At 55.4% G+C, this 23,197-nt stretch overlaps 2 protein-coding genes across 14 annotated transcripts; both read right to left on the bottom strand.

Annotated features, from left to right (window-relative positions):
• Positions 1-5,823: 5,823 nt before the first annotated feature.
• On the bottom strand, positions 5,824-20,593 carry SLC29A1 (solute carrier family 29 member 1 (Augustine blood group)). Of its 12 annotated transcripts, none has more exons than XM_054490189.2 (14): positions 20,098-20,317; positions 18,206-18,305; positions 12,623-12,702; positions 10,495-10,576; positions 10,175-10,377; positions 9,920-10,059; positions 9,485-9,619; positions 9,301-9,398; positions 9,077-9,155; positions 8,504-8,601; positions 7,860-7,968; positions 7,538-7,623; positions 6,961-7,160; positions 5,824-6,549 (listed from the first exon to the last, which is right to left on the bottom strand). In XM_054490189.2, exons 1-14 carry the CDS (start codon positions 20,181-20,183, stop codon positions 6,438-6,440), a joined length of 1,608 nt encoding a protein of 535 aa, XP_054346164.2. In that variant the 5' UTR covers positions 20,184-20,317; the 3' UTR covers positions 5,824-6,437. The 12 variants fall into 12 exon arrangements, with proteins under 12 accessions (XP_054346164.2, XP_054346154.2, XP_054346153.2 ...); XM_054490179.2 differs by lacking the exons at positions 18,206-18,305; positions 20,098-20,317 and adding exons at positions 13,801-13,907; positions 16,863-16,955; XM_054490178.2 differs by lacking the exons at positions 18,206-18,305; positions 20,098-20,317 and adding exons at positions 13,801-13,907; positions 16,863-16,940 and having other exon boundaries at positions 12,623-12,705.
• A 1,055-nt stretch (positions 20,594-21,648) lies between these two features.
• On the bottom strand, positions 21,649-22,956 carry MYMX (myomixer, myoblast fusion factor). 2 transcript variants are annotated; one of them, XM_054493115.1, is made up of 2 exons: positions 22,914-22,956; positions 21,649-22,433 (listed from the first exon to the last, which is right to left on the bottom strand). In XM_054493115.1, exon 2 carries the CDS (start codon positions 22,409-22,411, stop codon positions 22,157-22,159), a length of 255 nt encoding a protein of 84 aa, XP_054349090.1. In that variant the 5' UTR covers positions 22,412-22,433; positions 22,914-22,956; the 3' UTR covers positions 21,649-22,156. The 2 variants fall into 2 exon arrangements, with proteins under 2 accessions (XP_054349090.1, XP_063521755.1); XM_063665685.1 differs by lacking the exon at positions 22,914-22,956 and adding an exon at positions 22,549-22,643.
• Positions 22,957-23,197: the final 241 nt, after the last annotated feature.

Genomic DNA, 23,197 nt, shown 5'->3' with positions numbered 1-23,197 from the left:
ATGTTGGTCAGGCTGGTCTCAAACTCCTGACCTCAGGTGATCTGTCCGCCTCGGCCTCCCAAAGTGCTGGGATTACAGGCAAGAGCCACTGTGCCCAGCCAGGTTAAATCTATTAAATCAAACCTGTTAATTGTGTTGTTCAAAACAAACACACAAAAAACTACTTGCATGCTTTTGTATTTGAGACTTTTTTTCTCTCTCTTTTTTTGAGACAGTGTCTCACTCTGTCACCCAGGCTGGAGTGCAGCCCTTTTTTCAAGAAAAATATAACCTACTTGAAGGCTGCACAGGACATAGCTTGGAGAAGAGAGAGGCTGAAGGCAGAGAGACCAGTCAGGGGTGGGGAAAAGGAGGAGTATAAGCCTTGTCTGAGGAAGAATGCTAGAACGTAGGGTCTTAGGGGGAAAGCAGGGATGGAGGACCACTCTAGGTTGGAGGTCTGCTTTAAGCATGTTGTAGGGCACCAAGGAAAGATATCTAGTTGGCAGAGGGGTATGTAGGAGAGGCCTGGGTTGCAGTCTCAGATCTACGCATCATGCTGATGGCTGAAGTCATGTGCAAGGACAAAAATCACTTAAGGGAGTGCAGTGAGAAAAGGGCCAGAAATTGTGGTCTAAGACACTCCTGAATTGTAAATCAGACATTTAGTAACTGCTCTATTAATACACATATGACTATGTCTCACCTTTTTAAGGATTTATCAGTGGCCTAAGTGGTATGACTAAGTCCTACCTTGCTACCATTGTCAGCCTAAGTCCTACCTTGCTACCATTGTCAGCCTAGTCCAAAATGTCTGTCCTCCTTCTGTCATCATGCCCACCAGGCATCTCTTTTTCTCTTGGGCATTGTTCAGTGTTCCAGGCCCCTTTTGACTAAGAAGGTAAAACTTAACCCCAAATCAGTTCATCCCAGAGCAGATTATAGCCAGTGGAAAGTGCAGGGGGCAGGTGGCACCACAAACAACCCTGATCTACTTAACTGTTTTGCCTGCCACCTGGCCTGTCCCAGGATGAAGTCATTCCTTTTCAGCATGCAGGTTTCAATGGGCTGGATTTCTGGGCCATTCACTGGCCTCACTTCCACCCCACCCAGATGATGGAATGGGGGGACTGTGATAGTGCTGCTGGGTGGAGAGGAGATCAAACCCAGGAGGGGCTGAGGTTAGACATCAGGAAGGACTTTGCTGGTTTCACCTGGGCAAGATTACATGAGAGGTCAATGTCCCAGGAGGCTTGGGATCCCCGAGGATGTGAAAAGAGAAGACAAGAGTTGTGTCCAAAATAGGGGAGGAAGGTGGACCACATTTGCATTATGGTGCCACACCACATGATGCCTTGTATTTTTCCATTCTCTTCACTGACTGGGAACTCTCACAGGGAGCGGAGGGAGAGCGAGAAGAGAGAGAAATATGTTTACCTAGTGCTTTGCAGCTTACAGAATGTTTTTCAATCCTTTAACCTTTCAGATTCAATTTTCAGGAGTAAAATGAGCATAGCAATAGTCATCACTTTACAGGGTCATTGGGAAATCAGATAAGGCCATGTAAGACAGTGAGTACAGGGGTGGCTGGACCAAGTAGCGTTGTTATTCACTATCTCAGTGAATAACAAGTTTCACGACCCACGCGGTCGTCAGGGCAAGTGTGACTATACCTGCCTTACAGATGAGTGGCGCCGCGACGGAAAGAGCTTGGCTCAAGGTCATCCGGACACGGGGCAGTGGCGTGGGTCTGTCTGACACGCAGTCTGGTCACCCACCCGCCAGGACGCAGACGCGCAGAGCAGTGGGGCCGGACGCCCGCCAGGGGGCGCGCGGGCCGGGTGACGTCACCCGCTCCGCTCCTCGCGGCGGGATGGGGCAGGGGCCTGGTCCCCGTCGCACCTCTCGCTGCCCCCCAGCCCCACGGTTCTCGGCTGTCCGCGGGGCTTAGGGACCCGCGTGGTGCCTCACGCTGGAAATATCTGGAGTAGGGGAAATGAGGCTTGGGTCTCGAAGCTTCCGGGGACTGGAGATGCGGGGGAGGGGAATGAACGCAGGTGGGAAGGAGCCTGGAATAGGCTAGGTGGGGGAACGTGGGGTGCGGGGAGGGCCATCCTGAGGCTTATCCTGGTAACCGATGGCGCCACGTAGCTCTGGGGACCTCACCTCCTGCATCCATGCTCTCCCGCACTTAATTTCCTCAAGTCAACACGTATGTCATCCCCTTGTAAGGACGAGGAGGCGGGGCCTAGGGGAGGAGTGACTAATCTGGGATCACAGCTGGTACGGGGCAAGTCCAGGAGAGAGGACAGAGGCTTTCGTGGGGCCCTGCTGACTCACATTTAGCGGTCACCCTGCAGTCTGTTGCCAGAATGCCAGCTTGCTAACTTCTAGCGAGCACCAGGACTGCCAAGGCTGCAGAGGGCTCCGAGGGGGCACGTCCTCTCCCTGAGAGCATCTACACAGGAAGCCAAGTCATACCGAGATGGGCTGGAGGGGTCCAGCCCGGACATAGGACCATTGATGAGGTTGGGGCCAGAGGGAGTTGGGCTCTGCGCATTTCCACCCTCAGTGCCAACCTGCCCCAGGAAACAGTTGGTCCTCAACGGTTTGGGGGACACTGTCAACCTGGCCTCTGAGTCAGATCTGCTGGCTGACCTGGGGACTGCCACTCTTCCTGTGTGTGAAGACTTGGCTTCCAGGCAGGGCTTGCTGGACAAACAGGCCTATTTCCTTAAGGTGACTGCATTTTTCTGTTTACATCCATTTTGAATCACTGTCATAGTTTAACTCTAGTTAAACTTTAATTGGAGGCCAGGCGCGGTCATGTCTGTAATCCCAGCACTTTGGGAGGCAGAGGCGGGTGGATCATGAGGTCAGGAGTTCGAGACCAGCCTGGCCAATATGGTGAAACCCCATCTCTACTAAAAATACAAAAAATAGCCAGGCGTGGTGGTGCACGTCTGTAATCCCAGCTACTCAGGAGGTGGAGGCTGCAGTAGATCTTGGTGGGGCCAAGATCACGCCACTGCACTCCAGCCTGGATGACAGAGCAATACTCCATCTCAAAAAAAAAAAAAAAACTTTGGCCAGGCACGATGGCTCACGCCTGTAATCCCAGCACTTTCGGAGGCCAAGGCAGGAGGATCACCTGAGATCGGCAGTTTGAGACAAGCCTGACCAACATGGTAAAACCCCATCTCTACTAAAAATACAAAATTAGCTGGGCATGGTCACGCATGCCTGTAATCCCAGCTACTTGGGAGGCTGAGGCAGGAGACTTGCTTGAACCCAGGAGGCGGAGGTTGTGGTGAGCTGAGATCGTGCCATTGCTCTCCAGTCTGAGCAACAAGAGCGAAAACTCCATCCCACCCCCAACCGCCAAAAAAAAAAAAAAAAAAAAAAACTTTAATTGGGGTTCTCGTGTCACATGCTCTCCCAGCCCTGGCTTTACATTGCCTCCACCATGGTCTTTCCATATTCATCTCAAATAGATATACAGATACATTCTGACTCATAGATTATACCTGAGGCTTCATTTCTATTTTCCAGGATGGCTGATTTACTACGGCTCTTAGCTTTTCAACTGTTTAAAGCCCCAACATTTCATCATAAAAGATTAAACAAGAGGGACATTCCTGTGTTGCAATGGCAGCCACTCCAGGGACAGCAGCTGAATATTGACTGTTTTGAGCAGAAATGTGACATGGAAGGTGATGACCAGCAGCAAGCGAGGGCAGCCAGGGATACCTGGAGGATTTTCATGCTCAGCCCTTTCTACCTTACAGGCAGCAAGGTGCTAGCAGGAAAGTGGAGGACCCAGAGGAGGCCCCTGCTCCCCAAAGGGCAGGGGCCTGCGAGCGCCCCCTTGGGGTCGGGAGCCATCCCTGCAGCTGGGTGGGCAGCAGACCTAGGAGCTGCTTTTCCTAACCTCCTCACCCCTTCCAGGTTTACCTGTGAAAACACTGAGGTCAGGAGAATGAAGAGACTGACATTTTTTAGCATTTGTGTTTTAAAATTTTGGGGAGAAAATATTCTAGTAATTTCCTTCAACATCAATTTAAGTACAGGAAGGGAGAAAGGAACTGTATCCTTAATAGTTTTTCCTCTCAAAGCAGTGCTGGGGTTGAGAGGAACCTACTTAACATCCCCATCTCTACCCCAGGGTCACAAGCAAGGCATGCTACCACACGGCTGGAGTGGGGCATGTGAAAACTATGGAGATGAATTCCGCTTTGGGATAGGCACATGCTGTCAAGCCAACATTTTCCAAGTACCTCTGGGAGGCAGGTATGACATAGCTTGAAAAGCCAAAACAGGGGTAAAAAGTACACCTTAACCTCAAAAACATGACCGTGTGGTAGCTGGAGTAAGATAAGAACATGATAGAAAAGTCACAAAATTATGAAAGCTCTGAGGTGCAAAGAAATTGCACAAACTGGCTGTTGGTGGTGGAGGATCAGAAAACGCTCAGGACACAGGTGCATGCTGCAGCGAGCAAGCAGCACCTGCTAGATTCGCTTTCAGATTATTCTTGTGGCCATGTGTGGGATGGACTGGAAGAGACCTGGAAGTCCCAGTGGGCCAGGCAGGAGGTGGTAAAGCAATCTCAGGAAGAAATACAGAATCCTGAGGCACTGCTCGTGCTGAGGAAGGAAACCAATAGGGTTCTTTGGGGTTGGGTACAACGGGAGGACTGAGGATGAGAAAGAGCTCAGGTTTGTATGTTCAGCTTGACTCACTGCCAAACAGTACTGCAGACTGGGGGAAGGATACTCAGGGAACCCCTCAGCTTTTGAGCCTGATCCAAAAGGAATACCTTGTTTTCCAGCACCGCAGATAAATACTCTGGTCTGACAAATGATTAATAGCATATGAACTTTAGTTCCCAGTGCCCTGGTATACTTAGCTACCCCATTAGGGCTTCAGAGCTCATCAAAGAGCCTTAAAAATGCGCTAACAGCCCTTAATGAGGCCTGAAGTTCTCAATTAAATTAAACTCCAGTGAGAAAGGAAGCGCTGATAAAGGTGCCAACTCTGTAGCCATCTGCTGGCCTGGGCTGAGTGAGCAGCCTGCGCTGAGAATTCAGGAATGTCTTCTGCTTTCTGGGAGGAGTCTGAGACTTGTGGGAGGGTAGGGAGTGCAGATTGCAGGGGTGCTGCACTGTGGCCAGAGCTCTGGTCTCACTTCCAGTCAGGTCATTCTTGAGATGGGGGTCCCAGTGGTAGGGCCCTCTCCACTGAGACACTCTCATAGTTCCATATCAACCTACCCCTCCCTAGGCCAGAGTTTGTGTTGAGAAGAGAAGGGTTGGTTTCACTGTGCAGACACACAGGTCCCTTGTTCCCCAGGAAGTCTGGCAGGTTGAGCTTTGGTGTCAGGGCTGGGTGCCAGGTAGGGGAGAACCCTCAGGCCTCGGCCTCTTCCTGCCTGGTGGTGTGGGAGTGCGGCCAGGAGCTGGCCAGTTTTGTAGAGTTCATTGCTGGGGCTGGGGACAGAGTGGAGGGGCTGGCAGTGAAGACAAAGGAAAGATGGGGAGCTATCTCCATCCTCTCTGTCCTACGAAAGAAAGAATGAAGCAGCAAAGAAAAACCCGTTCTTTCTGCCTTGGCTAACAGTCTTGGTGTTCTGGTTCCAGGCCTGTCCCTCCCCTGTGGCCCCAGCAGGGGGCACTGCAGCCCCTCTGAGGCCAAGAGGCCTACTCCACCCTCCTCCCCCTTGGACCCCGGTCCAGTCCTGGCCAGGGCCCAGCTGGGTCATGCTCATCTCCCAGACTCAGGCTGCCAGCCCTCTACCCACTCCAGGGCATGAAGCCACGGCTGGAGGACACAGGGAGCCATGGAGAAAAAAACAAGAAAGGTTTATTTAAATCAGAGAGCCTCTGAAGGCACCTGGTTTCTGTCAAATATATTTTTAAAAAAGGCAGTAACGTGGCAACTGTACAGGGTGCATGATGGGTAGGAACTGGGCATGGGGAGCTGGGAGGGGGACATGGAGAGAACATAGAGGAGGAGGCACAGGGGAGAATGGGGTATATCAGGTCAAACCATACAACGGTCAGACCCAGCTCCTAGCCACCCTGGGACAGGCAGACAGTCTGACAGACACGGACACAGACACACAGACACATACACAGAGACACACGTGTTCTCCAAGCCCAGGAGCCTCCACTGGCCTGCACAAGCAGGGATCAGTCAGAGCCAAGAGTGGAGAAACTCAAGCAGATGCCGAGGCTACACCCCGTCCCTCGACTCTGAGCCCCAAGCCCACAATGTCCCCACTGTCCGTCCAAAGGCTCCCTCCCCAGGGCCTGGAGATCCGGACCCAGCACACGCCATGGAAAGCAGAAGTCAGTTAGAAGAAAAAACCGCCAGACCACTCAGGATCACCCCTGGCAGAAGGAAGGGGCAGGAGGCAGACAGGGAGGGAGGCAGGCAGTCCTTCTGTCCATCCTTTGTCACACAATTGCCCGAAACAGGAAGGAGAAAACAGCCCCCAGTGCCAGACCCAGACACAGGAAGAAGGCCATGATGGCTCCTGCGGTCTCTGCCTCAGCCGGCTTCACTTTCCTAAGTGGGGAAGGAAGGGCAAGGCTACCTCAGAATGGCTGTACCCCAGCCCACAGCCTCTGGGTGGAAGGAGGGGTGGGGTGGGGCAACTTGACTGTCGAACCTCATTCTGCTGATCAACCCATCCTAGCTGCCTAACCCCAACCTGGCTTCTCATCCTTGAGGGAATGTGTGTGGTGGGGTTGTCTTTCACTCCTTCCTGCGAGCCCGTCTCCACCTCCACCCAAGTAAGCCTGGACACCCCCCTCCACTACAGTCACTATCCCCTCAGCCTAGGAGCCCCTCCTGAGCCATCTCTCCTCTCAGCTCTGGGAGCAGGGACTCTCCTTTTGCCCTCCCTCTACTGAGTGTCCCCCACTGGAACTCTAGATCCTGTCTGATGCCACCAAATTCCCTGCCAGCCCTACTCACTTGGGCCCGAAGCACATGCAGAGGCTGGCGAGGTAGCCGTTGGAGAAGGCAAAGGCGGCCATGAAGAAGATGAACCAGGCATCGTGCTCGAAGACCACAGTCAGGTAGCGGCGGGGCTTGATGTTGCACAGCAGCAGCAGTGGCACAAACACCAGCCGGGCCAGCACCAGGCTTGGCAGCCAGCGGCTGTCCTTCCCAGGCTGTGGGCACCAGGCAGGGCCTCAGCCCAGGCTGCCACCCCAGGGCACAGCCAGGCCCCCAAGGATCCATCTGGGGCCCCTCAGGACCTGAACTGAAACCTCAAAGCCTGGTTCTCCTTAGGGGGTTACTCTTGAAAGGGGCATGGTGGAGCCTTCTGAGTGCTGGAAATATTCTACATCTCAATCTGGGCAGGTATGTATATATATATATATTCATTAAGTTGTACACTTAAGACTTGTACTTAACTATACATAAATTATGCCTCGACTTTAAAACAAATGGTCCCCTTACTACCATACTTTCTTGGGTTCCCTCTCTGGATCCAGGCTGGACTCTTACTTCCCACAGGGGCCTGGGGCCCTCTTCCTCCACTTACCCACATAAATACAGCTGTGAGGCTCCGGCCCAACCAGTCAAAGATATTGAAAGTCAAGAAACAGGACACAGGAATGAAGTAACGTTCTGGAAGAGGAGATGAACGGGTGGTTATCAGGCTCACAGAGGCAGGTATAGCAAGCCTAACCTTCACTGGGCCTCAGCTTCCCCAAAAGTAAAATGGAGAAGATGCTTCCAGCCCAGGGAAGGGCAAATGGACCCAGGAAACGGGGAGAAGGTGACCCAGGCTCCCTGTCTTCCCCACTTCCAGCCCAACTCAAGATCCTGTCTGTTCCCATCCTGGGAAGCTATGGCATCCTCACCCCAGGTGCTGCTGCCTGCGATGCTTGACTTGACCTCAACAGTCACGGCTGGAAACATCCCAATGGTGATAGTGAAGATGAAGCAGACAGAGAAAGCCAGGACTGAGATCTAGATAGAAGGGGTAGAGTCACCCAAGTGCCTGTGTCTTCACGGTGGCCGTGCATTAAAGAATCATGAATCGAGGCCAGGCGCGGTGGCTCATGCCTGTAATCTCAGCACTTTGGGAGGCCAAGGTGGGTGGATCCCCTGAGGTCAGGAGTTTGAGACCAGTTTGACCTGGTGAAACCCCGTCTCTACTAAATACAAAAAATTAGCTGGGCATGGTGGCATATGCCTGTAGTCTCAGCTACTTGGGAGGCTGAGGCAGGAGAATCACTTGAACCTGGGAGATGGAGGTTGCAGCGAGTGGAGATTGCACCATTGCACTCCAGCCTGGGCAACAAGAGTGAAACTCTGTCTCAAAAAAAAAAAAAAAAAAGGAACCACGAATCCCCACCCCCAGCATGCAGGCACACACACACAAAAGAATCCAGGAGTGACCACTCTCAGGTCAGAAAGGGAGGAGATGGGTGGCAGGGGCAGGGAGCAAAAGGAGGAGAGAAAGAGGACAAGGGGTGGAAGGTAGGATAACCTCCCCTAGTACATTTTTCAGGATGGCTTTGATAGAGTGGCTTTCGTTGGTGGGCTGAGAGTTGGAGACTGAAACTCCGGACTCCTCTTTGCCTGCTCTTGGCTCCTCTCCTGCGGGGGGGAAGAAATCTCCAAGTTGTGGGGAGGACAGAGCAACAGAAGACAACATAAACATTCCCCAGAATGGCTGGGATTACTTGAAAGTAGACGCCTCCTTAACCAGTCCCAGCCGTACTCTAACCCTAACCCAGACCTCGCCTCCAAATCCCTACAGCTCAAGTCCCGGGGGGCCTGGCCTCTCCCAGGAGCCTCAGGCCATGTTATTCCTCACTCAAGAATCTGAAATTGCTTCCCACTGCCTTTAGTCCAAACACCTCAGGCATTCAAGGTCATCTAGGATCTGCCCCCATTTTATCATTGCCGGCCCTTATTTCCTCTTGTCCCCCTCTCCCCACTCTAGTCCTTCAGTCCTCCTCTGGCTCGGGGCTGCTAGCTAACACAGTGCACTCATCTTTGTTCTCTTTGCTCATGCTATCCCCCGCCTGGTATACCATCCTCCACCCCAGCTTCCTCAGGCTCTTCGGACCTTTGGTAATGAGGTCCAACTTGGTCTCCTGCTCCCCGGGTCCTTCGAGCTTGAGCTGCTGGTAGTAGCGGTAGAATTCCTATCAAGTAAGGGAGACGGGGGAGGTGGATTCAGAGGCAGAATCTCCAGAATCCCAGCCTCCTCCAGATTTTGTCCTCAGAACACCCGTGGTCTGGAACCCCAGACCCCTATACCCCAAACCCCAGCTCCCTCCATTTACTCACCAGGCGGGGCAGGCCCAGGTAACAGATGATGGTCAAAATAATAACAGCACAGGCTGTGATAAAGTAGCCGAAGGCACTTTCTGATAGCTCCGAGCCACCTGGGGTGGTGTCAGTGATCAGAGACAAGCCCCATCCCCTCTCCCCACCACACCAGGGCACAGGGCCGGTAGACAGCCGGACTTACTGGCAATAGCGCAGATCATGGCCACGGAGGCAAAGAAGCCTGCTAGGCCCTGGCCACTCATGATGGGGGCCGTGTAGCTGGCAGGCAGAAGGCCAGCCAGACCAAACAGGCTGCCCTGCAGGATGGCACCAAATGCTGGGGAAACAGGGTGGGCATGAGCAGGGGAGCTAGGGCTGGCCGTTGGGGGTGCCCAAGAAGACAGGTCCCTGTCATTCCTACTTTACTCTCGGTGAGCCTTGAGGCTGAGCTGCCCTTCTCTCTGCCCCCTCCCAGCCCTGGTCCAGGCCCACTCAGGCCTCTGAATCCCAACTGCTCACAGCATCCACTCCCTCCAGGCGGAGGCTGGGCTTCTCTCTGGCTAACAGTGGGTCTGAAAAAAGAGTGGGGGTAGTTGGGCACGCCTCCTCCCACAGGCCCCCTCCTGGCCCAGCTTACAATTAATGAGCACGATCTTGATCATGGTGATGACAAAGAAGGGCAGAGCATCCAGCTGCACCTTCACCAGGATGGCAGTGATCAGAAACACCAGCAGGATGGCCACCAGGCTGCCCAGGATCCGTACGGACTGGGGGATCCTGCCGGGAGAGGCCAAGGGTGGCAGAGACAAGTGGGCAAAGCTGGGGCTCAGCCAAGGGGGTGCAGGACACAGTGAGGGTCAGGCTGGGGGCTGGGGAGGGGGTGGGCACTCACCTCTGATGCAGGAAGGAGTTGAGGTAGGTGAATAACAGCAGGGGCAGCATGGCACATAGGGTCATGACATTGTTGAAGATGGCACTGAGAGGGTTCCGCTCAGGCAAGGGTGCTGCAGGGGCGGCTGACGCCTGGGCGTCCTTGCTCAGTTCAGCAGTGACCAAGGACACATTCTGGGACATGTCCAGGCGGTTTGTGAAATACTGCAGGGGTTGCAGAGAGGAGTGTTGAAATCTCTCTCCCTGTGCCTACCAGCACAGAGTCAGATCCTGCAGGCACAGTGGGCACTGCCCCATGGAGCCCAGTCCCTCCAGCCTCACCTGAGTGGCCGTCATGAAAAAATTCCACGGGAGCAGCGTTCCCAGACCCAGCATGAAGAAGATAAGCCAGACAGCTTTGTATCTGCAATGGAGGAGGAAAGAGGGGCCAAGTGACGCACCATCCTGCCCCACTCCACGATGCGCCCCAGGGAAGCCCCTGTCCATCGTCAGTCTCTCTAGGTCCCAGGGCACAGGGCGTCTGTGTTTGTGTCCATTTGCATGTGTCCTCTTATGGTGTGGGGGGAGAAAAGGGTACATGGCTCGTTGGAATTCGGGGTGGGGATGGGGTCAGGGTCATAGGACTGAATGGCATGGCTGACAGGACCATGGTTATCAGCCCTGGAAGGCTCGGGGGACTCTGCAGGCTGGGAACCAGTGTGACCCACACATCCGGAGATGGTTTTGGAAATCCTGCCGAAGGGCAGGGGGTGGGTGGATGAGTGAGAAAGCAAGCAGCAAGTGTCTTCCACCCCCACCAGGCAGGCTGGAAGTAATTATGCTGTCTGGTCAGGGACTGTGTTGCTCCCCAGAGAGGATTCTGAAGTTGAGAAACTCCCATACTATTCTGGACCTACAGGGGCAGGCAGGCAGGGTGCCTCAGGGCCGCTGTGAAGAGAGGGCCTTAGAGCTGTTTTCTTCCTGGCCAAACAGAACTTTGTAGTTCATACCACAGGGCAGGCCAGGAGGTATGGGGCCACCGGAGGTCATCTGGGCCTCAGGGTGTAAATAAGGGCTGCCCACTTTTGGCCAGGGCAATGCCCCAAGCCCTATACCTCAAGGCCCTTCCGGGTCACGCCAACTTCTCCCAGATAGGCCTTGCCTGAAAGCTGAGTAACCCCAACCCGGCCCATGTAGATCTCCAGTTGGGTTTGCACACCCTCCCCAGAGCCAACACCAGCTCTCTTCAGAGATGGCAGGGATAAAGCCCAAGGCAGTGAGAAGACAGGCCTGGCCAGAGTGCAGGAGCCTGGACCACTGGCAGGCCTCACACAGGGATGGCGTGGTGAGCGCACCACGTGAGCAGGTCTGAGTGAATGCAACTGCAGCCCCCCAACCCCCTCACATACACGCTTCCCTTGGAGAAGCTAAAGGCTTGGTTCAGAGGCCCACAGCGGAAGGAAAAACTCCCAAAGTCACATAGGACAGAGGATCAGGGCGGCGGGGGGGGCGCTGGGAAATGACTGAGCTGTGCAATAAGGCAAATGGAGCCGGAGAGGCCTTCAGGGAGCTGCCCACAGGAGAGCGGAGGTGGGGACAGAATGGGCAGGCAGCCTGGGAATGGAGCACAGGAGGCAGGGAAGCACCCTGGGGCCTGGACTTACTGCCATGCCTCCTTAAAGTCCCTTACTTCTAGATCCACTTCCCGGGAAGTAGATACTTTTAGCTCTATTTTACAGGTGAAAAAACTCCCAGAGAGATTAAGCTACATGCTCAAAGCCCCCACAGGCACAAGTGGCCTAGTTTCATAGCCTTTGGTACAGGAGGGAGATGGGGTGGGTAGGGCAGACGTGATGGGTTTCTGGGGCCTGAGTTGGAGGGAAGGACAGAGCCTGACGCTTTGAAGGAGCTTTGGATCTCAGGGATCACTTCCTCAGCCTTCTTGGGTCCCAGATCCCTTTGAGAAATTAAATTAAGCTACAGCCTCTTCTTCCAAAATACATATTCACAGTCATAAATGCAAGTCTAACTTGATTGGGAGTTCACAGGCTCCAGAGGCGGGGAATTGAGAGGAAGATCAGATCAAGAACCAGGGTGGGCCAGGTCATCTAAGGCAGAGGCCCCAGGGCAGTTCTGCCAGATGTGCATTGGAAGGAGGGGTGCAGCCAAGTATCCTCTCCCCACAGTGGTGGCGGGAGGAGCCGGAAGCCGCTAACTGGCTGGAGAGCAACAGTGGAAACACAGACAGGCCAGGGAAGGACTGCTGCCCACGCACCCTGCCCTTCCCGCAGACACCCCAGCCAGCACCCAGCCAAGGCACAGGGGGTCCCCGCCCCTGATGCAGACCTGACTCATAGCTACCTGGCTGGAAGGCCAGCCAGCAGTGGCAATTCCAAAGAACACCGCACCCAGCTCCCTGAAAACCCATTCCCTGGATCCACAGCCCAGCCCCTTATCCCTTACCCCTTACCTGTCCTGAGGCTGGTGACTGGTTGTCATGGTGATGGTGTTCTCGGTTTTCCCTGGCTGACAGCTCCCTCCCTCAGGGGCCTGCTGGGGGCAGGAACAGTGTAAGGCCCTGTCTTGGCCCTGCCACAGGCCTCCTCAGGCTCTTAGGGGGAGAGGCGGCAGGGCTGACAGAACAGGCCAGTCGAGGAGTCCAGTAAGACTCCCTCTGTACCCTGCCCCTCAGGACCACTCAACTTGACCCCCACCCAGCCCCCTGGCCCAGCAGGCCAGTCCCGCGCGGCCCCCCTGCCTGCTCAGACTCTACCTGGCTCCCGGCCTGGCCGCTGCCACCGCTATTTTTATCCAGCAGCCGAAGCAGTTTATAAGCTGGGAAACAGGAGGGTGGAGAGCAGGAGGGAAGGAGGAGGAAAGATGATGGGAGGGAGGGAAAGACAGTCAAAGAAGGCAGGCAAGAGGACGAGAGGGGTCAGGGACAGTGATGACAAGGGAAGGAGGGAGACAAATGGAGGAGACACAGCAAAGAGGTCGGGGGAGGAGGAGGAAAGACACAGAACAGGCAGATCTGCAGCAGCTGCGACAACATCGATGATGACTGAGGCCAAACGAGAAGCTCCTCAGGCCCCTCTCCGCAAGTCTGGTCTCTCCACCCTCCCTGGGGAGCCCCTGGATTCATGGCTAGAGTGGGGCTGTCCTCTCCTGGAGGCACCCCAGATTCCAGCCTCTCTGCTGTTGACACCTTAACCTTTCTTTCCAGCCACTGCCCAGGGGCTTCCTAGTTGCTGGCCGGTTTTCCAGGAAAATATTTCATAATGGATGTGGGGGCACCGCCCTTCTCCCTCCCCCCCTCCCAACCCCAGGGTCACCTAGCCCTCCCTTAGTTCCTCTCTCAGTCACAGGCTCCTGTCCGCTTCCCCTTTCTAAGAGTGACCTTGAAAAGAAGATTGGAGGGGTGGATCCCAAAGCTCCTATCCTTCTCCCTCAGCGTCCCTCTCCTGCTCCCCATTTGTGTAGGGGGAGACCCCCTGGCACCAGCAGATTAAACAGCTTTCCCATTGGATGGCATGGGAAGCCAGGCAGATGTGCACTGACACATCCCCCACACTCAGGCCTAGCTGGGCCCAGGCCTTGCTGTTTGGGGTGAAAGGACAGCTTCCCCTCTCTCCCTTTCTGGGCACTCACCAGGTGCCCAGACTGGCCAGCAGAAGGGTCAGAGCAGAGCAAGCCTGGGTAGTCCCTAGAAGGTGCTCCTAGTTCAGACTCAGGCAGCGGGCCTTGTCCACAGGCTCCTGGGTGCGCATCCAGAATGAAAAAGGTGGCACAGGGCGTATCAGGAGAGAGTCTCTCAGGCTTCATGGGGCCCCATTCTGAGAAGCCTTGCAAGCAAAGAAGCAGAAGCACACCCAGGAGATAAAAAGCCACCCCTAGTCGCTCGGGAGATAAGAGAACAGGGAGTCTCAGCAGGGGAGCTCTCGCAGGTGCAGCATTGCTTCTGGCCCCACTCGACAAACAGAAGCAGCTGGGCACCATGAGACCTTCCATGGGCTCTCCAACCTCCCTGTAGTTCCTCTCAACCCTCCCCAGGGAAACTCCAAGCTCTCAGAGGTCATCCTCACCCCTTCAGCCCCACACCTCCAGATGGAGGCAGAAGGATTCCTCCAATCACGCCTTCGACAAATATTTACTGAGGACCTCTGCATGCTAGCCAGGCACTGTCCTGGGCACCAGGGGGTGACTAATCATATTTACATTTTCTAGAGAGATGAAGGCAAGAGGGCATTACTGGGGTGGGGGTGGGGGAAACCCTCAGGTCTCAGGTTTTTTCTTTTTTTTTTTTTTGAGACGGAGTTTTTGCTCCTGTTGCCCAGGCTGAGGTGCAATGGCATGATCTCGGCTCACTGCAAATTCTGCCTCCCAGGTTCAAGTGATTCTCCTGCCTCAGCCTCCCAAGTAGCTGGGAATACAGACTCCTGCCACCACCCCCGGCTTTCTGTATTTTTAGTAGAGACGGGGTTTCACCATGTTGACCAGGCTGGTTTCGAACTCCCAACCTCAGGTGATCCACCCACCTTGGCTTCCCAAAGTGCTGGGATTACAGGCATGAGCCACCGAGCCTGCCTAGGTCTCAGGTTTTCTATTAAGTAGTAGGGACTCTTCCTCTAGGTTCTTATTTCATACCCGCATACCCTGTACTCCACCCCACAGGCAAGATTCCTGACAGTTAAGAGCAGGTGTAGCTTCAAAGCAGATAGGGGCCTGGGGTGGGGAGAATAGCTCCTGTTCTCCTGGGTAAAACTGGCTTAGGCTTAGAGAAGAAGTATTTATTTCTTCCCTGTCCCCCTGCTACACCCCTGCTCTCTGTGTTCTCAGGAGTCCCCATACCAGTCTTGGGCACAATTCAACTCCAGCCCTCTCCTCCTGCCCATATCCTAACATTCAGCTGGCCAGCCTTCGTGTTTTGCTCTTGTCTGCCTTTGCCCAGCGGCAAACAGGGATCTGATACCAGCTCAGAGCATCTGGTGTCCCTTCAACTATGCCTTGGCCTGCTGAGGTGGGCCCCTGAAAGCAGCCACCAAATTGAGTACATCCCTGCCTCCAGACTCCCAACACCTCTCCTGCAATTCTCCACTCCCAGGATCTCACATGGGGCCAGCCACTACCTGCAGATCTCTTGTTTTTTCTTCACAACCACCCATAAGCTAGTACTAGCACTGAATAGATGGGGCCAGCTGAGGTTCAGAGGGGTTGAGTCACTTGCCTGAAGTCACAGAGCTGGTGAGTGGAGGAGCTAGAATCCATATTAAATGTTCAAGCTCCTTTTGGAATGGAGAGAGGTATAAAAGCTGCTTCTCAACTAGCCCTGTAGACTGGGAGGTGGGGGGAACTCTGATTCAACTAAAGGGAAAAATGAGGTGGAGACCAAGATCATTCCCAGCCTGACTTGAGTGTCAGGCACCTCAGCCCCGCCCCATCACACACATCCTGGCATGGGGAGCTTACACAAGCAGGAGGAAAGTTGGAGGGTCTGGAGGCCACCGAGAGGAGTAGGCAAAGGGACTACCACAGGGCTGGAGAGAGACCCCTAGAGGTGTGAGGGCAGGGTTGGAGCCAGCCTTGACCTACCACTGCTCTCTCCTGGTAAGCAAAGCCGAGGACTGTGTGTCTTCGCCCTCTCATATACCCTCACAGTAAATCAGTAAATGAGGACGTGCGCAGGAAGGAGACGCCAGGGATACGAGTTTAGCCAGTAAAAGATCGGAGTTAAAGAGATAGCCCTGCACCTCCGCTCGCGAGCCTCCATCCCCATCCGCATACCCCTCCGCTAGCGCAGTTAGCGGCACGGCCCCTCCCTGATACCGACCAGAGTGATCGGGATCACCCGTCCACTCGCCTGCCCCTTGCGGAGGTCAACGTGACCGCAGCCTGTTTTAGGCCCGGGAGCCAGGCCGCCCAGCCCAGCTCGGGTCCCGGTCCCCGCAGGGTCCTCCGGCTCCCTGGCCCGTGCGCGCCACGTGCTGCGCGGCTCCGCACGCTCCGCACTGGGGCCCCACCCGGCGTCCCTTCTCCGGGCTGCGGAGCCGGCAGGCGCGGCCTCCCTGCCCTCCGTGGCAGGCGGGCAGCGGCGTCTTCCGCCCTGGCAGTCCCCAGTCCCCGGCCCCGGGCAGCACCTGCCGCAGAAGCACTGCTCCCGCGCTGAGATCCGCGCGCTCTCCCTGCAGCTTCCCGCTCCCGCCGGGGCACATTCAAACCCGCCCTCCGCTGAGCCCGCCCCGCCCTACGCCCACTGCCACCTCCCCCACGCCCGCGGCCCCGCCACCGGCCCACCCCTGCCACCCCGCGGCGACTTTGCGCGCTCCGCCACTCCCATCCCGAGCCCCTGCGCCCCCAGGGCCGCCTGGTCGTGTTATTTCGGTAGATAGGACCTCTTTGGGCCCTGCCACACCAAGGCTGTCCATCGTGTGGGGTACATGGGGCTGGAGGGTACAGCCACACATTAAGGACCTGCGCAGACTCCCATAAAATCCATCTCGGGACTGTTCCATTTACACACCCGCTACTCAGACCGGCCCCGACGCCCACGGCCCACTCCACCTCAGATATTCCGTTATCTCTTCCCAAGCCCTGCCCACGCCGCGCTTCCTCCACACTGCACCTTTTTCCTCCCAGCGCCCTCCCTTTCAATGCCCCTTCTTTCTTTCAGTCCCCTTCCTCTTCTTTTCTTTCAAAACTGCTTCTGTCCGCACCTCCCATTTTCTGTGACCAGCATGATGGGTTTTCCCATCCCTGACACATCCAGTCCCAGCCACAGACGCGCAAACACCACACCACCCACAACTTTGACTTGGAAGGGGTGTGTGCCTCTGCCTGTGCTTGTGTGTGCGCGCGGAGGGGGACGGGGCAAAGCCCTCCAGCTCCCTCATAATTCACCCTTTCTAAATCCAGCACTTTGGAAAACTGAGGCACAGGTGGGAATGGGAAGAGAAAAAGCCAGGAACACCCTTACATCCTGAGTGAATCCTATTGTCGCAGCCGTCCTGAGAGGCGGAAGCCTTGCTAAGCACGTCCTCCACTAGCTAAGGAGGAAGGTGTGGGCGTGCTGAGGGGTGGTCCACCAAGTCCCTTCAGGGGAGGGGGAGGGAGGCCCTCTCTTTGGTCGGGCAATAAATGGGGTGGGGTGGGGGGCACTCCCTGCCCTTCCAGCAGCACTCAGTGCTAGAGGATGATCCTAAGGCTGGAAAGGTCCTAAGAGAAAATCCAACCCACGCTGCCCACCCCATGCCCACTGACCCGAAGGGCTTGTCCCCTAGAGAAGCCACAGACACTGATTAACAATTGGCAGTACCTCACATCATAGGGATAAGGTAGTCCTACCCTGTCCCCAGAGAAACAGACAGGGCCCTAAGGAGAGAGGTGGCTTTTCTAATTAGGGTCAGTGGCTCTCCCCAAGCTACTCCAGAATGGGTGTCCCCAGCCTTCTGTTTCCATGCCCCACAGAGATGACACACATATTCCTTCCCAACCCTCCCCACCCCCCCATCCCCCACAGCCCCGCCAGCCCTAACCAGAGGGCAGGAAGATGGGTTTGGGTGGTATTTTTCTAGGCACAGCCCCATGACTTGAGAGTGGCTTCATGTCTGTCCACAGCCCCCTAATTCCTGCCCTCATGTTTGTCCAGTCTCTCTCTCTTCCTCTCGTAGCCCTCCTCTCCCCTCTGCCTTGGCCTCCTTCCTCGCTCCCCACCCTCCTTTCCTGGTCTCTGGGTCTGTGGGGGTGGCAGGGCTAGTGGTCAGAAGATCTGCCAGGCATGGCAAGGCTGGTGACCAGTGGCTGCAGTTGTGTACAAAGGGGGCTGGAGGTGGAAGAAAACTGGAGGGAAGTGGTGAGGGTCTCAGGCCAGACTGGGAAAAGCTGGTTCCTCTCCCCACCCGCACTGGGGGCCTGCCAGCTCGGCGGATGGCAACAGCCAGGGCTGTTATTGTTGGAGAGAAGTCCATCTGGCATCCATCCTGCTGGGCCCCTAGCCAAGCAGAGGAGGTTGCTGGGTGCCAGGGCCCCCTGCTGGACAGCCTGGGGAGCCCCAACTTACACAGGCCTTGCCTGGAGTTTTTCTAGCCAGGCCTTGCCAGCTCTGTTCAGTGTCTGCCTGGTCTTCTGGCCTCTCTCCCTCCCTGAGCTCCCTCAGGTCCCTGTCGAAGGGGTGGGGTGGGAAGGGTTGGTCCTGCTGCACCTCTACTCTACACCTTATTCACCACCCTATATGGGACCATGGCTTGCCCCAGACTCCCTCCCCAACTTGGCAGGCCCCAGGCATGCCTCACCACCTCACACACAGCCCTCTCTCTCCCCAGGCGTGTGTCCTCTCAGCTGTCACCAACAAGTCATGTGTGTTTGCTGGAAGTGTGTTTGCTTGGCCTGGGGGTTGGTAACCAGCACATGTCTCATGACTGTCTGTGTTCTGTTGTGTTTGTATCTCCACGGCCTTGTGACAGGGCTGGGACTAGGGAGAGGCCAGTGAGGCACTTGCCAGGGGTGTAAAATGTAAGGGGGAGCCAAAAAACTCATTAAGATAAATTTTAGGCCAGGAGTGGTGGCTCATGCCTGAAATCTCAGCACTTTTGGAGGCCGAGGTGGGAGGATCACTTGAGCCCAGGAGTTCAAGACTAGCCTGGGCAACATAGTGAGACCCCATCTCTACAAAAAAAATTAAAATAAATTAGCCAGGCATGGTGGCTCGAGCCTGTGGTTCCAGCTACTCCAGAGGCTGAGGTGGGAGGTTCACTAGAGCCCGGGAGGTGGAGGCTGCAGTGAGCCATCATCCTGCCATTGCACTCCAGCCTGGGCAACAGAGCAAGACCTTGTCTGAAAAAACAAACAAACAAACAAAAAAAGATACATTTTAATGTAATCAAAATAAGTCTTTTTTTTTTCTTTGAGACGGAGTCTCACTCTGTCACCCAGGCTGGAGTGCAGTGGCGTGCTCACTGCAACCTCCACCTCCTGGGTTCAAGCGAGTCTCCTGCCTTAGCCTCCTGAGTAGCTGGGATTACAGGCACGTGCCACTACGCCCAGCTAATTTTTGTATTTTTTTTTTTTTTTAGTAGAGATGGGGTTTCACCACGTTGGTCAGGCTGGTCTCGAACTCCTGACCTTGTGATCCGCCCGCCTTGGCCTCCCAAAGTACTGGGATGACAGGCGTGAGCCACCGCACCCAGCCCTTACCAAAATAAGTTTTAATGCAATGTCTACAAATCAAGACTCCATGATGCCAAGTGCAGTGGCTCACATCTGTCATCCCAGCACTTTGAGAGGCCAAGGTAGAAGAATCACTTGAGCTTAGGAGTTCAAGACCAGCCTGGGCAACACAGGGAGACTCTATCTCTTTAAAAAAAAAAAAAAAAAAAAAAATTAGCTGAGCATGTTGATGCATGCTTGTGGTCCTGGCATTTTGGGAGGCTGAGGTGGGAGGATGGCTGGGAGGATGGCTTGAGTCCATGAGGTCGAGGCTGCAGTAAGCTGTGATCGCACCACTGCCCTCCAGCCTGAGCAACAGAGCGAGACTCGGTTTTTGTTTTTTTTTTTTAAAAGACTCCATGATGAATAAAACATCAAGATTTTTAAAGTAAAGACAGGTGTGTTCACAGGGTGGGTACTGGCTCGGGGTTCGAGAAGACTAAATTCTTTGTTCAGCTAGGTCTGGGCTGGTCTTCTAGTCTAATTTTCGAGACCTCTTCCCCCTACCCTATGTTCCTGGGGCAACTGTAAATGGCTGGGGAGTTTGGGGAGGCAGTCATCTAATAATGGCCTTCGAAGGCCCAGAAAAGTGGCCCCGCATCCAGAAACCAAAGATTCTGACTCCCCTAAGACACTGTAGCCCAGCAGGTCCCCCTACTGGCCCCCTGTCCCGCCCGGCAGCGTGAGAACGGCGCAGACCTCGCCCCCACCCCACCCCGCCAGGCCCCCCGGCCCCGCCCCGCGCACCTGCTGAGACTTTGGAGTGAGCATCCGGATTTGGCGGGGGACGGAAATTCCCAGGCCTGCGGGCCCCTAGTTCTCTCCCTCCTCATCTCGGGGCTGGGGCCATAGCCACGGCTGGAGAGCGCAGCCCGCGCCGGGCCTGACCGGTGTGGGCCGCCGGGCGGAAGAGAGGCTGCAACAGGCGACCCCAGCGCCCGCCCAGAGCTCCGCAGCCGGCTGCGTCCAGTCCTCGCGGCTCAGGGGCGGGGAGACCAGAGCCGACTCAGTGGGAGGGGCCCTTCGGGCCTGGGACTGGCGGCGGGCGCCTTTGGGCACCCGAGACTTCGGAAAGGGACGCGGTTAGGGGCCCAGCGGCTCGGACTCCCTTCTCTCTGCCCCTCCCCCTGGGTCGCCTCCCTGAGACCTGGGAGCACGTACACTGGCTTTGAAGATTCCCGAAGGAAGCCGATGGGGTAGTGGGGAGGGACGGCGTGCGGCAGGCAGAAAGCCCCGCAGGGCTGGGGGTGGGGCGCATAGCTCGGGGCTCACTTCTTCCCCAACCTAGCCTTCTGACGGGTGTGGGGAGGGGACGGGAATCCCAACTGGGTCCGGTACTCCTCACTGTCCTCCTCTGAACCTAGATAGAGCCCAACATTCACCCAGAGAGAGAGGATTATTACCTGGGAGCAATAAGCAAATTATCCGGAGGCTGGGATGCAAATGTGTCTAACTCTTTTTTTTTTTTTTTTTTTAAGACGGAGTTTCGCTCTTGTTGTCCGGCTTGGAGAGCAATGGCGCGATCTCGGTTCACTGCAACCTCCGCCTCCCGGATTCAAGCGATTCTCCTGCCTCAGCCTCCGGAGGAGCTGGAATTACAGGCATACGCCACCACGCCCGGCTAATTTTGCATTTTTAGTAGAGACGGGGTTTCTCCATGTTGTTCAGGCTGGTCTCGAACTCCCGACCTCAGGTGATCCGCCTGCCTCAGCCTCCCAAAGTGCTGAGATTACAGGCGTGAGCCACCGCGCCCAGCCCAGACTGCACTTTCTGTGTTTCCTTAAGCATGTTGACTCTTCTGAGGCTCTTATTTGACCCCTGAGGGGCCTCCCACTAGGGAGGAGGAAATGATGAAGTCAGTTCTTAAGGCCATTCACCCACCCCTAGCCTCTTCTAGGGTGGGATGACCCTCAAGGGGATGCATTTCTGCACTGCCTCCCTGGGTGGCCTCCCACCCAGTCTCTTAGCAAACGTATCACCCCTCTTCCCACCACCACTAGCTGAGAAGTCCTCAAACTCGCTGGAGGCTATTTTCCTCCCTACTGTGAGCTAGCCAGGCAAACTTCCTCCTAGATGGACTCAAGCCATTTCTGGGTCACAGTGTGACATACTGACCGAAACTAAGCAGGGGAAACAACTTCCAGGCTGTGAGGACTGAAACCATAATGGAATAGGTAGCAAAATAAACTCTTATACAATTGTCCATCTCTCCTCTCCCCCACCCCCACCAACTGCCAGGCCAGGTTAAACTGTTTTGCAGAGCAACAGTCTGGGTGATTAGACTTTCAAAGCCATGGAAAGAATTCAAATCAAATATTTATTGAGCACTTGCTGAGTGCTGGGCTTTGCAGGCAGGTCTGCCTCCATAGGCAACTCAGATATTATTTTAAGGTAGGTCCTGAGTCCGGAAGACAGTCTGGATTCAAATCTTCCCTCTCTGCTAAATTGTCACTTGTCCCTCAGTTAAGCATTGGGAACCTTGATGTTCCCATTTGCAGGGAGGGCAGAGGTGGGTGGGTGTTAGTTCCCCTCCCACCTGAGGCCAGAGGTGATTAGGAGTGGTCTTTGGGAGGAACTGCTGGAGGACAGAGGGGCAATAATCAGTTTTGTGCTAGATGCAAGGCATTCTTCCAGAAAGACATTTCTGTTGGGAGTGGAGAGGCATGTCTGTGGCAGATCCCTCTCATGCACAACCCTCACTATATCTTCTGTCCACCGGGCAGGCTTCGGTCAGTGCTGGTGCTAGGATTATTCTACTCCAAAAGAAAGCATTTTGTGGATACAGCTGCTGCCAGGACTTGTGGCCTCACTTTTGGGGGCCTAACCTCTCCCTCCTCTCCAGGCGGTCCACTCTTGAGGCCTCCCCAGCGTCTGGCGAGTGTCGCTGGCTGAGAATGAACAGCAGACAGCCCAGCAAAGCCTCTCGCATGTCCTGGGAGCCCAGGCGGCGGGCCAATCGGCGCAGCAGGGGCAGGATGTATTGGCGGGCCAAGCGGGCAGCAGGCAGCAGCAGGCGGGACAGCAGCAATCGAAGCAGCAGCGGGAGCAGTGGCGCGGGCATGGCAGGGCCAGTGAGTCAGTGCCTGGGAAGACAACACAGACTTTAGGCTTGCATGTCCTGGTTCTGCCTCACCTGGCAAGGACATGGGGTGGGCAGGAGTTCCCCCTCCCTTCAGTTTACACCTTCCTGCTCCTGACCTCAATTTGTAGGTCATTTTTGCTTTCATGAAGCGCTTTCTCTTCTTAAGGCAGCTGAGGCAGGAAGGTTCTCACCATAGCATAGATGGGGAGACTGAACCAAGGCAAGAGTAAACCAAGACCTACAGCTTGCCATTCCCAGCTCTAGGCATTCCTACTGCTCCCTGGCCCCTCTCTTCCTCTAGTCACCCCCTCCTCTTGCACAGCCTCTATGCCCCTGGAGTTCCCTAACCCTTCTCCCTCAGTCTAGCAGGAGTTCTTCTCCAGGCAATTCTAATTTTTCTTTTGGGGCTCCTGATCCACCCTGACCTGACACTCCCTGACCTCTCAGTCCCCTACCCCCACCAATCGGTGGCAGCTCTCACCGGGCAGAACTGCTGCTCAGAATCAGTCTCTGGCTGGATTTGCCGGGAGTGGAGATAGCCCCACTGCATTCAACACGGGGGTAGCTCCGCCCTGCTCTGCCCCACCAATTACAGCCCGCCTGAGTTGGGGAACAATGGAGAAACAGCTGTGTTCTGGCACCTGGTATATTGAGGGGAGTGGGCAGCTGGGCTGGCCCCCACTTCCCAGTCTAGGGGGAGGAGAGGGAAGGGAACATATGCAGGATTTCCCTCCGAGTTGGAACTTAGACTGCACTTTCTTTTTT

The sequence above is a fragment of the Pongo pygmaeus genome, chromosome 5 (genome assembly GCF_028885625.2).
Source record: "Pongo pygmaeus isolate AG05252 chromosome 5, NHGRI_mPonPyg2-v2.0_pri, whole genome shotgun sequence".
In the NCBI taxonomy this organism is placed as follows: Eukaryota; Metazoa; Chordata; class Mammalia; order Primates; family Hominidae; genus Pongo; species Pongo pygmaeus.
Note: the sequence above shows the minus strand (reverse complement) of the source record. Positions and strands in the feature narration are given on the sequence as shown.

What these genes read in the sequence shown, in the direction of transcription:
- MYMX (XM_054493115.1), bottom strand. Translation starts at nt 22,411, where the DNA reads ATGCCCGCGCCACTGCTCCCGCTGCTGCTTCGATTGCTGCTGTCCCGC.
- SLC29A1 (XM_054490189.2), bottom strand. Translation starts at nt 20,183, where the DNA reads ATGAGGAGGGAGAGAACTAGGGGCCCGCAGGCCTGGGAATTTCCGTCC. An exon ending in AGTCACCAGCCTCAGGACAG is followed by an intron (nt 10,577 to 12,622) that starts GTAAGGGGTAAG and finishes CCTCCATTGCAG; the next exon opens with ATACAAAGCTGTCTGGCTTA. An exon ending in CGCAGGCAGCAGCACCTGGG is followed by an intron (nt 7,624 to 7,859) that starts GTGAGGATGCCA and finishes CTCCTCTTCCAG; the next exon opens with AACGTTACTTCATTCCTGTG.